Source organism: Cydia amplana, chromosome 6, assembly GCF_948474715.1.
Source record: "Cydia amplana chromosome 6, ilCydAmpl1.1, whole genome shotgun sequence".
In the NCBI taxonomy this organism is placed as follows: domain Eukaryota; kingdom Metazoa; phylum Arthropoda; class Insecta; order Lepidoptera; family Tortricidae; genus Cydia; species Cydia amplana.
In genome coordinates this window covers 13,063,511-13,080,371 of record NC_086074.1, presented here as the reverse complement: position 1 = coordinate 13,080,371, position 16,861 = coordinate 13,063,511, and the positions used below count along the sequence as shown (strand labels likewise).

Here is a 16,861-nt window from a genome sequence, read left to right as displayed (position 1 = left end):
CCACCATAATCCATACTAAATTTACGGTGGGGAATAAATTTACAGTCCACGGAACGATGTCGGCCTGTCAGCTGTTCGGAGCTGTCACCTTTTGCCACAGAATAACTAATAGTACTACCGTACAGAAAATTCACTCCTTCGCAAAAGTCAGGTTTAGGTATAAAATTACACCTATATCGCCGCCTGCAAGCAAAATTGAAAGTTATAACCGCGCACGAACCGTGAATCTCCTTTGCGCGCCGCAGTTTTATGACCGAGCTGTGAGTGTCGGCACGGGGTTATCACTTGACAAGTTTTTATACCTATACCCACTGATTTATTGTTTTTAAGTAAAATATGTAGGAATTACAAACGTTGATTATGTACACATACATTTGTTATCCGAAGATAGCATGTCTGATTCTCGCGGAAGTAAGTTTCGAAGCCATTGTGTATTTTCAATTTTGCGCGAGCGCCACGTGACACGACTATCGTGCGCGCCGAGCGGCAGCCCACTGCTATACTCCTGTCCGATGGGCGCGCCGGCCAAATGTACCTAAACTGCGGAGTGACACCCCCCTGCTTTTGCGTTTCAACTGACAGGCCGATATCGTCAGGCGGACTGATCAGTGGCCCCTTAACAGGTAAACTTAAGACCATGGTTTAATGTGAAATTTTCAACTTTTTCCTTTTGATCGTAGTGTGCAGAGGGTTGCTCGAACCAAGAAGACCTCGGTAGCTGGCCTGGAAGGCTTGAGGCGGAGCCCGCCTGCGTCCGTCACACACAGGAAAATGTCCGATCCTGACATCCACCACAGCCTTGGAGACATTCTGTCTACAGGAAGTACGTATATTTATGTTTAGAATTAGAGCAGGATGATGTTTGGGGTCGTAAAACAGAATTGTGTCCACGGCAGGCAAAAACTGGTCGCTTGCCATAAAATAAATTTTTTTTTAAATATTATAGGACATTTTAAGGACGAGATTTGCTTGTATCTTTATACGACCTGTCTAAACGACCTTATAGCAAGCGACAAACTGGAACGTTTTACCGGCCGTCCTTCCCATAGTACTAATTATTTCAATGTAATTAAAACCCTTTTTTTTTCAATTGGATAAGATTGGCATTTCTTTGTTTCGTTCGATTTCAAAATAAAATAAATATTACTACCATATTTCCTACACTATTGGTGTCAAATTCAACTGCTAGTTCTTTTTATATGATGAGTGTTAGGAAATTAAATATGTATATGTACATGTTTTAAGGTTAGGTATCCTTGTAATGTATACTTACGCAATATTGCGAAAAATGCCTAAATCGCTTATATAGCCAGCTCAAGCAAATCTTGTCAGTAAAAAAGGCGCGAAATTCAAATTTTCTATGGGACGATATCCCTTCGCGCCTACATTTTTAAAATTGCCGCCTTTTTCTACTGACAAGATCTGCTTGACCAAGTATAAATGTGTTTCTTTAAAGCGACCTTTTTCTTTACTATTATTTAGATAGTATCTTCGCGCTTCGAAAACATTTGAAAAAGTTCTCAACTTTCGACTAAAAAAGATTCGAAATAAACCATTAATGCGCAATATAAAATTTTCTCCGAGCCCTCCACAATATTAATTCTCCGTAACGTTAAATTCTTCGTAGTTTCAGCTCTAATCTACTATAATTTTACATGTTTTCAGTCAAACGTTGCGATTCCGGTTGTGACACACCAGACTCGCCCACCGGCGCGCGGCTTTCACCACGGAGTTCCATCTCAACCCACAAACCCGTCATAAGAACGGGACGGGCGCTGATTAACCCCTTCGATCCGTCTCATGTCACCGTCAAACTGACCAGTAATAGGCGACGGTGGACGCATATATTCCCTAAAGGTGAGTTGTAACACGCTAGACTCTCCCATCGTTAACACGGAACTCGCTATGGATCGACAAGCCTGTTGTAATAACGGGACGGGCGTGGATCAACCCCTTCGATCCGTCTCATGTCACCATCAAACTGACTAGTAATAGGCGACGGTGGACGCATATATTCCCTAAAGGTGAGTTGTAGCACGTTAGACTCTCCCATCGTTAACACGGAACTCGCTATGGATCGACAAGCCTGTTGTAATAACGGGACAAGCGTTGATCAACCCCTTCGATCCGTCTCATGTCACCGTCAAACTGACTAGTAATAGGCGACGGTGGACGCATATATTCCCTAAAGGTGAGTTGTAGCACGCTAGACTCTCGCATCGTTAACACGGAACTCGCTATGGATCGACAAGCCTGTTGTAATAACGGGACGGGCGTGGATCAACCCCTTCGATCCGTCTCATGTCACCGTCAAACTGACTAGTAATAGGCGACGGTGGACGCATATATTCCCTAAAGGCTCACCTTTAAAACCTTTCCATATATTTGTTACAGGCCTACTTGTTCAGTTTAAGACTACGCTGTGTAAAACTGATTCCTGATATTTATTTATTTGTTACAGGTCCAACTGGGGTGTTGATTCAGCAGCATCACTACCAAGCGCGGCCGGCCGGTGAGCCTCCATCCAGAACCGAAAACCATCGCGAGAACACCAGAGAAAGCCACCGAGAGAGCCATCGAGAGCGCAGGGAGAGTCACCGAGAAAACTTGCCTAAAGAAAATGGGTCGCCGATGATCAATAACAACCATCCTATTTACCAGGTCGATGGTGAGTTCATTTCTTATTACATTGTTAGGTATTCCCGATGGATGGGTATATGGGTATATAAACTCTACAGTCGAACCATAGAGAAATATAGTAAGACAAGAGTGCTCACTCCATACATCAGTTTTGATACCAAAAAGACTATTAATTTCAGTGTCTACATCTAGCATCGATTAGCGGAACTATCAGTACTGCTACTTGACAATAGATGTAGCAGTACTGATAGTTCCGCTACTCGATGCTAGATGTAGACACTGAAATTAATAGTCTTTTTTTTATACTGTTTAATATTTATTATATAGTGTCAGATTTACACATCAAAGTAACTTAAAAAAAAAACATACGATCTAAACTAACTAAAGATACAAGAAAACTTAAAAAATTAAACACAAATTACAGTTAGACTAAATTTAACTAGCCGATAAAATAGTATTTTTGGTATCAAAACTGATGTATGGAGTGAGCAATTATGGTCGAACCTAGGACTGTAGAGTTTATATAGGTACCCATATACTCATCCATCGGGAACACCTAACAAGTCTAACAAGCCGAGAGAGCCACCGATAAAACTTGCCTAAAAAAAGGGACAGGAAATGTTTTAAGTATGTCTGAAGATTTTTTGTTGTTACCTACGCAAATCGTTATCTACGGCCATGGCCGGTGGTTTCTCCACACCGACTTTGTTCATTATCCAACAGGTCATCGGGGTCCTGATAATATTGCAATATTCCTTATAACGGCAGCCAAAATAATTTAAAAGTACATTTTGTAGTGAAACATTTTTTAAATTTAGTAATAGGTAGGCAAATTAGATTTATATGTATATAATGTAAAGTGTGTGCCTTCTTTAATTATGTCGTTTAGGAATATTTTATAAACTTGATTATTGGGAAAGAAATTTTTTATTAGAGATTTCAGAGATTATTTCCCATCTTGTCGAAAAATTTCCGCAATTTACAAGTGTATATCCAACCCATTTTTTTTTGTAGGCAACATAATTTCGCAAAGCCGCAAACGCATGATCAGCGCTTCAGGTGCCTTAAACATTCTGGGCACTGTGTTAGGCCCGCCATCCACCAACAATGCTTCCCTGGCTTTGCTATGGGGCGCTACTGGCGAGCAGGAGTGGACGCCCGCCCTTACTACAGGTCAGTACAACACAATGTATTCGTGAGTGAGTTTGAAATGTATGCTTGCTTTCGTTTCTTTTTAAATTGAAAGCCTATGATATTACTTGGACGGTTTTGGTAACTGAGAACGATTTTGAAATACTAATTAAATCGTGAAGTACTTTAATGTATAAACTGTGTACATACGTTGATCATGTATTGCCATCAATCATTTTAACCAATCATTATCAGCCATTTTGGGACCACGGCCATGCGAGTTAAATACTTATTCATTTTTTCATTCAAATACTCAAAATGTTGGTTAAAGTCTAATAATGCTTTTGGCCAGCGAGGCAGACAGATCGATTTTAAAATATATTTTCATTATGTTTTATTGCTCCGCCTCGCATCGCGGCTTCAATGGAAATTTCCCTTAAGAAATCCAACTATAAAGTAAACTTATATTGAAAATAATTGGTTGGTTTATAAAATTGAAACCTATTTTATAAAACAACAAGTTACAACTTCACAATTCTGAACCGACAACACCACACATTTATAAAGTCTCTCGTAGTCTTTTACAAAGAGACTCGTTCTATCTCGTAAGATTTTGATATGTTTTATAAAATAGAACACTTTATTAGATATTCTGTGAGCAGGTGGCGTTCATACGGTTCCATCGACCCTGTAATTACCTATGATTAGTGGCAAGTCATGTTCACTTCGATACTAATCGTTCACCTCATTTCTAATGTTTCATGATATCGTCGCATTGATACCGCGTTGGATGTTCGGGGACAAAGCGAACCGAGCCATAGGTTTGATATTTAGACCATTTATGTTTGCATCGAGTAGCTAACGCGTAGATATATTTATATAATATTTATTATGGTCTCCTGTATCACTACCGCGTACTTGAGCGTTTTCCAAAAAACATTTACATTTCATTCATATCTTCAAAATATTGACTTCTTGGGCTCATTGTAGGTACTCAGAATCATTTGTACATTCACGCCTCATACATGAAAAAATGTGTCGCAAGATTTCCTTTCCAGATCGTCACATTTTTTTTGTATGAATAATTTTATTATTTGTATAAACGTGACGCACTGGAAAAATATTTTACCATACAAAATTTTGGGACACATTTTTTTATGTATGAGGCGTGAATGTACAAATGATTCTGAGTAAAATGAGCCCAAGAAGTCAATATTTTGAAGACATGAATGAAATGTATTTTTTTTTTTGGAAAACGCTCATTTTCTTAAATACTAATACTAAACTAAGGACGCTAAGTATGAAGAATCTCGTACATTGACCCGCCCATGATGGCGGCGGTCATTGCCACTGTGCGAGCGGGACTGTAATATAATTATGCGCGTGCGATAGAGATAGGAATAGGTGGGTCAATGTACGAAATTCATTGTGCGTAGCGTCCGTACTTTCCTCAGAAGTAACTTAGTGACACGAAACAGTTGCTATTTGTCTACTATAAAAGTAGGAAATCATGAGTCATGAGCATTTGTTTCGACAAAAAATCTGTCCACTATTGTTCTAAAAGCAACCCTACGCGCATGAAAATAAGGTCGATTTATACTGTGATCCGAATGGTTTAGGATTAAACGTTCTTGCTGACTAGCTTCGTGGTGTGATGCAGGGGCCGTGGGCGAAATAAACGCTTTGGGGTGATAATATAGTACAGCGGTCGGAAACCTGCGGCCCGTGAACCTGTCACTTGCGGCCCGCGAGCCTCCCTGGCTATTTTGTATGTAATATTGACGAACGACTGTCTGATAAAGTCATAAATATTAACAAAGTACGGCCAGCGTCAACTTCGTTAACTACTATATGTGGCCCTTGGCTGCTAAAAGGTTGCCGACCGTTGATATAGTAGATGCAAGTAGTATAGAAGTTACACATACATATCAAGCTGATTGAAAATCATTATATATATGCTTCTAGAACATTATCAACACTGCAATAATGAAGCTTAAAAATAGGTAATTAAATACAACTTAACAGCACATAACATTTGCTGCAACTATAAATATATACTTAACTTACAGTTGCATGCTTACAAAGATTACCTTCTCACGGCCGGTTTCGATTGAATGCCTTGTTGAACTGATATTAATTCATCCCATAATCATCTGTCATCAATTCATCATCACTATCATCAGTTTCCAAGCTTTTTAAATAGCGATCTAGCTTCTGTCTTATATTATAATATAATAACTATATATTCACTTGTATGCTTCATATAGCATGAATTAGGTTAACAATTAACACATTTTTGTAGGTATAACCTTTATTTTCAGACGTTAGTTGAAAATCGAAACAATTTTAAAAAGTCCTGAACGGTCCATACAATACGATTTGTCATAATAGAAACTGTTTATAACGATGTTGATGTTTATATTTTACAAAAATATTGATGTTTAATGCTTTTCCTATAATAGTAAATTGTTATTCAGTAACATTAAATACTCCTTCGAAAAATATAATTTACTAAATACAAATCATAAACTTGCTCTGCATTTGCCTCAAAAATGAGTGTTGGAATTTTGGCATATACAGCAACATTTAGTGACAATTTTCAATAGGTAATTGATAATTAAAATAATCTTTTAATACATAAAATTGTACTCACCTATGATATTATTATTTTGGGTAGGCGTGGACTGGAAATCGCTCACCATCCCGGCTTGCCTGCCGATCACAACCGACTACTTCCCTGACAAGCGGTCTCTTCAGAATGACTATCTTGTGTCCGACTATAACCTGCTGCCTGATGATGTGAATGCCGACTTCGCACAAAACAGGGCTATTTATAAGGAACCTTTGACTACTATGGAAGTTTTTAAAGAGTTGGTGTCGCAGAGGTTGGCTCAGGTATGTTGAAATGAGTGACTACATATAATGCTATATCGCCTAATTATTCAAGTCTTCCCTTTAGAACAGTTCTTCTGCCTGGTTCATGAGTTCATGACTTTAGTTACTTTTTAGGGTTCCGTACCCAAAGGGTAAAAACGGGACTCTATTACTGACTCCGCTGTCCGTCTGTCCGTCCGTCCGTCTGTCTGTCACCAGTCTGTAACTCATGAATAGATGATGTATTTCTGTTGCCGCTATAACAACAAATACTAAAAACAAAACAAAATGAATATTTAAGTGGGGCTTCCATACAACAAACGTGATTTTTTTGCTGTTTTTTGCCTAATGGTACGGAACTCTTCGTGCGCGAGTCAGACTCGCAATTGGTCGTTTTTTTAAATGTATAGTTTACTGACAAAAATCGAACTGTTGGCATATTTTAACACATATTTTATTTTTACATCCAATCTATTAACGGCAGGGTTTCCAATTAATTGTGGGCGTGAGCGAGAGTGATGTGATTGAAGCACATTGTCCGTCCACGCCTGCGCCGCCGCCCTCCAAGGTATGTACACATTGTTATTTTACATATATACTACATATTAATAGTACTGCAGCTAATCCTGTTTTAAGTTAGACTTTTATCACTACACAGTATAAAACAAAGTCGCTTTCCGCTGTCTGTCTGTCCCTATGTATGCTTAGATCTTTAAAACTAATATTATATTATATTTTTTTAATAGATAGAGTGATTCAAGAGGAAGGTTTATGTATAATTTGTTAACCCGTGCGAAGCTGGGGCGGGTCGCTAGTAAATATTAAATTACATCTGCCTTAGGCCCACTTGCACCATCCCACAAACCCGGGGTTAAGCGATTAAACCGTTAACCGAGTGTCAAATTGTACTGGTAAACATGGTAACTCCAGGTTTAACCGGTTAACCCCGGGTTAGTGAAATGGTGCAAGTGGGCCTTGACAGTTTTGAATGATTCACGGTTATTTCAACTAGACTTATAACAACCGGATATCGGGAGCTCGAAAACAATACAATCGATATAAGTCTAGTACATCTGCCTTGTATGTAAACACATGATTAATTGTGCCAACGCGTGTTGTGACTGTGAATCAGATTTCAGATAGCGTTTCCGTATCTTATAGCATTCTCACGAGTGCTACGCCATTTAGTGAAAATGAAAATGCATTTCAGTTGATTACTTACTAAAGTTAGTGCTAAGGCTACTAAGGCCTGAGTGGATGCTCAAGTTGGGCGTGCACCGAGGCGGGGCGTTCGGCGTGCATGTTAAACAAATGCAAGCGTATAGGAGCGGCCTTAGTGCACGCTGCTCAAATCCCTTGGGAGCTCGACGCCACGCTGCACGCCCCGCCAAAGCTCCGCTCCGAGCGTCCACTCAGGCCTTACACTAAGGCCTGAGTGGACGCTCAAGTTGGGCGTGCACCGGGGCGGGGCGTTCGGCGTGCATGTTAAACAAATGCAAGCGTATAGGAGCGGCCTTAGTGCACGCTGCTCAAATCCCTTGGGAGCTCGACGCCACGCTGCACGCCCCGCCGAACGCTCCGCTCCGAGCGTCCACTCAGGCCTTACACTTACTAGTAGTTGTAGTAGCATTTTTCTTAATCTTCTACCGACGTAAATTTTTAGGTTGCACCGCAACACAGCAAACCTGTCAACCATGCGCCGACAAAGAGGTTCCTCCTGTCCATCGGTAGGATATTCCACAAGCTGACCCTCGTTGGCTCCACCATCACAGTTACAAGATATCGGCCGAGGTAAATAAGTATGCTATTATAAGGTAAAAGTACTAGTGCTCGACATGCTAATGCCCAATAGATGACACCCTGCTGTCATCTCTATTGACAATGACTTAAGTTTCAAGATGACATGTACTGGTACCGCGTCGAGCACCAGTACGTTTACCTTACCTACTACATAATTTTTTAGATCAATACTGTTTTCTTACCTTGAGGACGTTTTTTAAAGAAAGAATAAGGTTAGTGAGTTTAAATAAAAAGCTGCATTCAGGTGTTGTGACATGTATCTTGGAACTTTAACTTGGAAATAATTCCAAAACAATACTTATAATCTTTAATAGAAAAAAACCGACTTCTCTAACTACTAGCCTGATGGACCCACTTAACGGCGCTTATACTTTATTTGGTAATACGTATACATTTTATGGTAATCATAGTGGTTTGTTTAGTTTAGGTATCATAGTGGTTTTCCGGATCAAGGTCCGGGTCCGTGTCCGGATCCGGGTCCGAGTCCGAGTACGGGTCCGAGTCCGGCCGAGGCGGGCCCAGTCCAAGTCAAAATCGAAATTCAGAATCACAAAACGTGTACTATGCGTCGTTGAAGAGTTCTGTTCTGATCATCATCAGCAGTTCCGCTTCATCAAATGCCACAGTTTGTAATGTAAATGCTTGATTTTCTGATGAAAATATATAAAATTATATACGTATGCCTTTAAGATTTGAGGAGTTCCCTCAATTCCTCATGGATCCCATGTTCAGGACTTGAGATTGACATAAATGTGCCTAAAAACCTAACTTGCTTAACAAACATAACGAAAAGGACAAATCGCCAAATGCGAGCTATGCGTCGTTGAAGAGTTCCGTTATGATCATCATCAGCAGTTCCACTGCATCAAATGCGACAGTTTTTAATGAAAATGCTTAATTTTTTGATGAAAATACAAAAATCTCTATATGCATGCCTTTAAGATTTGAGGAGTTCCCTCGATTCCTCATGGATCCCATCATCAGAACTCGAGCTTGACAAAAATGTGGCTTAAAAACTTAACTTGCCTAACAAACATAACGAAGAGGACAAATCGTCAAACGTGTACTATGCGTCGTTGAAGAGTTCCGTTCTGATCATCATCAGCAGTTCCACTTCATCAAATGTCACTTTTTTAAATGTATATGCTTGATTTGTTGATAAAAAGACAAAAATCACTATATGTATGCCTTTAAGATTTGAGGAGTTCCCTCGATTCCTCATGGATCCCATCATCAGAACTGGGTTTTGACAAAAACGGGACCAATCTGTATGCATATACATACAATCAAAAAAAAATTTTCAAAATCGGTCCAGTAATGACGGAGATATGGAGTAACAAACATAAAAAAAAATAAAAAAAAATAAAAAAAAAACATACAACCGAATTGATAACCTCCTCCTTTTAGATTTGGAAGTCGGTTAAAAATGGCTCTGGACTCCACTCTGATGTTCGCTGTTGCAATCTTGTCTATATTAGATTTATGACGATTTATACTAGATCATTTAGAAGTAATTTTCACTTTATTTAAGTCATTTACTTTTTTGCATTAATACTTACTTATTATTTACTTTTCTGTCATTTACTGTCTCCCTTCTTCATAAATCTGTTACAAATCTGTTTTAAATGTTGTCTTTCTAACAAACAGAAATGTCAAAATGCCGGACAGGGACAACCGATTATTAGATTAGACAGACGTTTATGAACAACGCCATATGCATGGTATAATAATATATTCCGCCTGGTACTCTCTTCCGACCACGTGACTGACACAAGCCTACGTCATCATGCGACAGCGCTATATAATAATATGCAATAGCGCTATATAAAGTGGCAATGTTATTGTGACGTAGGCTTGTGTCACTCTGGGAAGAGAAGACCATGTTTTACTAGACTATGGCCATATGTATTTCAGACATCCGTACCCGCCGTTCAACATCCACTACCGGTACCGGTTCCACGCGCCGAACCACGACACGTACGAGGTGTCCTGGGTGTCGTTCACCACCGAGAAGCTGGAGAACTACAACTGGAACTACATGGACCACTACATCTGCACCCGCGGCGACACCGACTTCGCTCTTGTCGAGGTTATACTTAATGATACATTTTTAGGGTTCCGTACCACAGAAGGAAACAACGGAACCAACGCCACAATGCCACATGTATGTCAGACATCCGTACCCGCCGTTTAACATTCATTACCGGTACCGGTTCCACGCGCCGAACCACGACACGTACGAGGTGTCCTGGGTGTCGTTCACCACCGAGAAGCTGGAGAACTACAACTGGAACTACATGGACCACTACATCTGCACCCGCGGCGACACCGACTTCGCTCTTGTCGAGGTTATACTTAATGATACATTTTTAGGGTTCCGTACCACAGAAGGAAACAACGGAACCAACGCCACAATGCCACATGTATGTCAGACATCCGTACCCGCCGTTTAACATTCATTACCGGTACCGGTTCCACGCGCCGAACCACGACACGTACGAGGTGTCCTGGGTGTCGTTCACCACCGAGAAGCTGGAGAACTACAACTGGAACTACATGGACCACTACATCTGCACCCGCGGCGACACCGACTTCGCTCTTGTCGAGGTTATACTTAATTATACGTTTTTAGGGTTCCGTACCACAGAAGGAAACAACGGAACCAACGCCACATGTATGTCAGACATCCGTACCCGCCGTTTAACATTCATTACCGGTACCGATTCCACGCGCCGAACCACGACACGTACGAGGTGTCCTGGGTGTCGTTCACCACCGAGAAGCTGGAGAACTACAACTGGAACTACATGGACCACTACATCTGCACCCGCGGCGACACCGACTTCGCTCTTGTCGAGGTTATACTTAATGATACATTTTTAGGGTTCCGTACCTCAGAAGGAAAAAACGGAACCAACGCCACAATGCCACATGTATGTCAGACATCCGTACCCGCCGTTTAACATTCATTACCGGTACCGGTTCCACGCGCCGAACCACGACACGTACGAGGTGTCCTGGGTGTCGTTCACCACCGAGAAGCTGGAGAACTACAACTGGAACTACATGGACCACTACATCTGCACCCGCGGCGACACCGACTTCGCTCTTGTCGAGGTTATACTTAATTATACGTTTTTAGGGTTCCGTACCACAGAAGGAAACAACGGAACCAACGCCACATGTATGTCAGACATCCGTACCCGCCGTTTAACATTCATTACCGGTACCGGTTCCACGCGCCGAACCACGACACGTACGAGGTGTCCTGGGTGTCGTTCACCACATCTGCACCCGCGGCGACACCGACTTCGCTCTTGTCGAGGTTATACTTAATGATACATTTTTAGGGTTCCGTACCACAGAAGGAAAAAACGGAACCAACGCCACATGTATGTCAGACATTCGTACCCGCCGTTCAACATCCACTACCGGTACCGGTTCCACGCGCCGAACCACGACACGTACGAGGTGTCCTGGGTGTCGTTCACCACCGAGAAGCTGGAGAACTACAACTGGAACTACATGGACCACTACATTTGCACCCGCGGCGACACCGACTTCGCTCTTGTCGAGGTTATACTTAATGATACATTTTTAGGGTTCCGTACCACAGAAGGAAACAACGGAACCAACGCCACATGTATGTCAGACATCCGTACCCGCCGTATAACATTCATTACCGGTACCGGTTCCACGCGCCGAACCACGACACGTACGAGGTGTCCTGGGTGTCGTTCACCACATCTGCACCCGCGGCGACACCGACTTCGCTCTTGTCGAGGTTATACTTAATGATACATTTTTAGGGTTCCGTACCACAGAAGGAAACAACGGAACCAACGCCACATGTATGTCAGACATCCGTACCCGCCGTTTAACATACATTACCGGTACCGGTTCCACGCGCCGAACCACGACACGTACGTGGTGTCCTGGGTGTCGTTCACCACATCTGCACCCGCGGCGTCACCGACTTCGCTCTTGTCGAGGTTATACTTAATGATATGAAAATTGGTCAGTGTTCGAAAGGATAATTATCAATGATAGTTATCTTGAGTTTTATGCCTGATAATTATCGATTTGATAATAACCTAAAATTTGAAACTTAAAGTATGAAAAACGTCCCAATTTTTTTTATTATCAAAGAATTGAAAGAAAATAATTATAGCACCAACCATACCTGGGATTATTATTATCCCAGGTATGGATACCTGGGTTAATTATCCGATAATTATCAAAGACTATAATTATCTGGATAATTTCGAACCCTGAAATTAGTGCAATTTTAGATATGACAGTGACATGAATCATGTCACTTTCCATGGCAAATGTCACTTTTCGACACTGCTTGTTAGGAAGAGACAGACGCTTTTTCCTTTTATTATCACGTCGAAATCCTGAAAATCTAAATCGGTTACATATAGGACGTTTGCATAATTTCGAAGCGATATTTTCCTGTAGTTTTATTTCAATATGCCATATACTTATGGTCTTGTTCCCCGAGGTCAGAAAACGCTTGGAAATTACTTTACAAATTGTTTAGGAGCTTTTGGAACAAAATGTATAGTACATTCATTTTTTGAAGCTATCCTAAGTCAAAATGAACTAACGTTCTAACTATCTTCAGGCTCTCAAATACTGGCGGTTCCGCACCCTCCTACTGCCTCTACACAACCCAGCCACCAAGCAAATCCTTGAGGACGAGTCCACTCACTGCGACATTTACCCCACGCCCACGCGACAAGACTTGGACCAGCTCACGGACGGATTCCTCAAGATGACAGAATCTTACTTCAATAAGGTCAAAAGACCTAATAAGCAGAGGGTAAGTGTTACTATAGTCGAAACAAGAAGATTAAAAAATGAGTTAAAGATTTTAAAGGCAAATCTTTCTATACTTGACACATTGACATAAATATTCTGAAAACATTTTGTAGTGTCAGTTAACTTATTTCGACGGTATTCATATCTGAAAAACTGTTTGATGCAGTACCTATTGATATCAACGAGACTACGAAAGATTTGCTTTAATTTTTATTTTATTACTTTATAATTATCTTAAAATAATTATTAAATACATTTAATAATTACTATACACTGTTACATAATTGAATTCAACTTGATTTTAATAATATATGAACATTTTAGTCTTATACAGATATTACTCTGCATAAATTGTATATAAAGTTAATGTATAATTTGTATATAAAGCAGTTACTGTACATAAACGTTTTGTAGCATGACGATATTATTTGCACTTTATGAGTAATGTAGATAACGCACTGCATGGTTGTATCAATGCACTATACTGTTTTAGTTGTAATGTATCCCTTAACCAGTGCCCGAGTATTTTGAGATTGTTCTCTTAATAACTTGCACAGTAAATACTAGATCGAAACTCAAACATGAAATTGAAATGTCCCGAGAATGTGGTGTTGTTACGCACGCGACCTGTTACCGAATGACCTACGTTTTCATGTCTTTTTCCTTCCCTTTACATGCCGAAAGGCATAATATCGAGAACTTTGTTTTGTTTGTATTGTCGATTAGATCTTTGCATAGCTACAACAGGAACGTAAAATAGCACAACACTTCCTTTAGATATTCGTCAAGCAATATTTGAACTCACTTTTATCGGAATATGAGATTATTATCTCAAACGGAAGAGTTCTTAATGAACTATCAGTTATATCTTATGCTACCACTGTATATTAAATGTAACACAACTTTTTTATTAGTTCAATAATGCCTGGTCACGGAATTACCATACGTTTTGACATTGTTCCAAATTTTAAAACCGCGATTACTAAAAATGTTACTGAAGTGACTAGACATGTTCTTTCCGTGCACCCTTCATTTAATACTACTGCTACATAGCCGGGTAAAAGCTGGTTAGAAATACTATAAATAGCATAGAGATAAAGGAATGTTAACTGAGAAATCAGAACTGTGAAGAAGCCGTGCCTGTGCAGATAAATTAATTATGCATTACAGCTTAAATCACTGTATTGTCATAAAATGATGACGAAAAATAAACGTCACTAAATAAAGGCGCAATTATCTTTGCACCTATTAAAAGCGTGCTTTAATAAATTAGCTATGCAAGGATTAATCTGACTCTCGCGTATGGATGTTTTATTTAAATCTCTTCGTAATGCACGTACTTAATTAATTTCCTGTTTGGGTCCGAAAGCATGTTATTAACTCGAAAGCTAACTGTAAAATGCAAATTGGCGTCAATCGGTGGAGGATATAGATCAAAATTCCAAATTCGAGTACAAAAACGCCTCGCGGCCGCGGCTCTCAATTCTGTGTTGAAGCGTCGCGTTGAATGAGGCTACAGTTTGACGGGGAGGGGTGTAGAATAGCGGATTGAGTTGTGGTGGCTTCAGATGGCGCTCGGCGGCTGCGACAGCGCGCTCACGAGGCGGCGCCACTCGACGTCCATCCTCAGGCCCAGCGCCCAGGTACTGACCGCCACTCACCGGCCTAACGAGCGAATGAGACTTGCACCCGACACTCACCACATTTGTCGGCGCGAAATCGGATTATATCGATCACATATCTTGCACACTTTTTATAATACGGATAACCTCGGCTGTACAGGCACCAGCAATAATATGTTACACAACAAACGACGCAAAAATATAATACGCGCTCTTATCACTACAAATAAGATCGTGTCAGATATTTTTGCGGCCTTCGTTCTATGACATATTATTGCTGGTGACTCATTGGCATATACAGAGACGTTTTTGTACCCCTATAAATAGATAGTATAACTAGATCTACATGATTACGGTCCCCTGCTTGAAGTACTTTAGTTGACTGCCGATGACGCTCGTTCTTTCTGCCGCGTCAAAGTTTTAGCAATTTCGCGTCGATTAGTGTGGTGAGGTCCGAATCTTGTATTAGTGAAAAGTTGAAAACCCCTCTTGGATTTAGCCCCTATTACAGTTCATGTTATAGTGGGGTGGCGTTCTAAGATCACTTTCCGTTACATGAAATTTGTACCTAAACCAATTACAATATATCTGGCATCTGAGTCTTTGTAATGTCGTATATGAGTATAAATTATAATTACACCCTGAGTAAGGAAAAGTCAAATATGCTTCATTTTCCTTTTAATGTTCTCGCCCCAAGTTACTCAATTATATTTATATTTTGTAAATAGTCTCTAAAATACAAATCATGGTCGACCAAACGACCAAATTGTCTAACTCTAATCTTATCATTACGCTCGTTAGTCTGAACGACAGACGACTTTTATTTTTAGGACAATCAAAATTTTCCTTTATAAATACTTTATGTTTCGTGGCATACCTATTCTGCGCACAGATTTTTTTATTGGCTCGACAAGAAAAAAATGTAAAAACTGGAAGAAAAATTAACATCTTAAAACCGGCGATTGGCATTTTAATATTCCCTGCACATCATTTTAACCCTCAGAAACTAATTGTAACAAATCTTCAACATTGACAGGCGCAATACTAAATTTCTTTGAACTACAATGTATATTCAGTATAGGACGGGTTCACAGGTGCATTTTCCGTCTCCTACCCTTACTTTGAGTACGCACCGTATTTAGGTACTATTTATACCAATCTTCTTCCAGATTTGGAGTGGACCGAGCAGAATTGTAAATGTGAAATGCGTTAATGCACTGCTTATTATAAAATTATGCGATTAAAATGCACGGATTGCACTTAAATACTGTTATATTGTTTGCTGGCTTATTTTTAATTTATTTTTCATTAGATGAACTGTCGCCTGTGTATGTCGACGTCGAACGAACATGACGAATCTGGTTTTAGACCCCGTAAAACAAAAACAACGAACAGATGTTTCTAACTAAAATAGCAAATTTATGCTAGTTCACTCAAAATTTTATGGCTTAACTTATGTTCATATTAGTTTATATACAGACTGGATAAAATTCAATATTAAGACACGAATGTCCTATCCGTCATTACGAGTTTCACACCCTGTTTAAGTTTGAGATACTAAAAGTTCAATCTGCCCTTAACCTGAACTGTCATTCTATTCTAATACATACAAAACCAGATAGAACGAGTGAGTTTGGGCAATAGAATTGTCATAGTAGATTTGTATTTACTATGTACCTAAATTGTAGAGAAGCGTTCAGATTCTGCCCTCGGTTAAAATTCGAATTGAATTTCCATATTTCGCTCGATTCCACTCGTAATCGACAACTATACTTGGTCAACCAGATCTTGACAGTAGAAAAAGGCGGCAAATTTGAAAAATGTAGGCGCGAAGGGATATCGTCCCATAGAAAATTTGAATTTCGCGCTTTTTTTTACTGACAAGATTTGGTTGACCAGCTATATTTTACTAATTAATGTTCGTTCGTCGTCGTCTTGGCTGTCGTATCCCTATGTTAACGTGTGGT

General features: G+C 40.1%; 1 protein-coding gene across 1 annotated transcript in view; it reads left to right on the top strand.

Moving 5' to 3' along the window:
• LOC134648970 (GATOR complex protein Iml1) overlaps window positions 1-16,861 on the top strand; it is a 37,854-nt gene that overhangs the window by 7,355 nt on the left and 13,638 nt on the right. Inside the window, exons 8-18 of the mRNA XM_063503640.1 lie at window positions 681-823; window positions 1,666-1,857; window positions 2,462-2,668; window positions 3,655-3,813; window positions 4,578-4,592; window positions 6,449-6,666; window positions 7,130-7,213; window positions 8,309-8,436; window positions 10,360-10,534; window positions 13,076-13,273; window positions 14,841-14,915. Of these exons, the coding sequence (XP_063359710.1) occupies window positions 681-823; window positions 1,666-1,857; window positions 2,462-2,668; window positions 3,655-3,813; window positions 4,578-4,592; window positions 6,449-6,666; window positions 7,130-7,213; window positions 8,309-8,436; window positions 10,360-10,534; window positions 13,076-13,273; window positions 14,841-14,915 (1,594 nt within the window). The remainder of the gene's footprint in view (window positions 1-680; window positions 824-1,665; window positions 1,858-2,461; window positions 2,669-3,654; window positions 3,814-4,577; window positions 4,593-6,448; window positions 6,667-7,129; window positions 7,214-8,308; window positions 8,437-10,359; window positions 10,535-13,075; window positions 13,274-14,840; window positions 14,916-16,861) is intronic.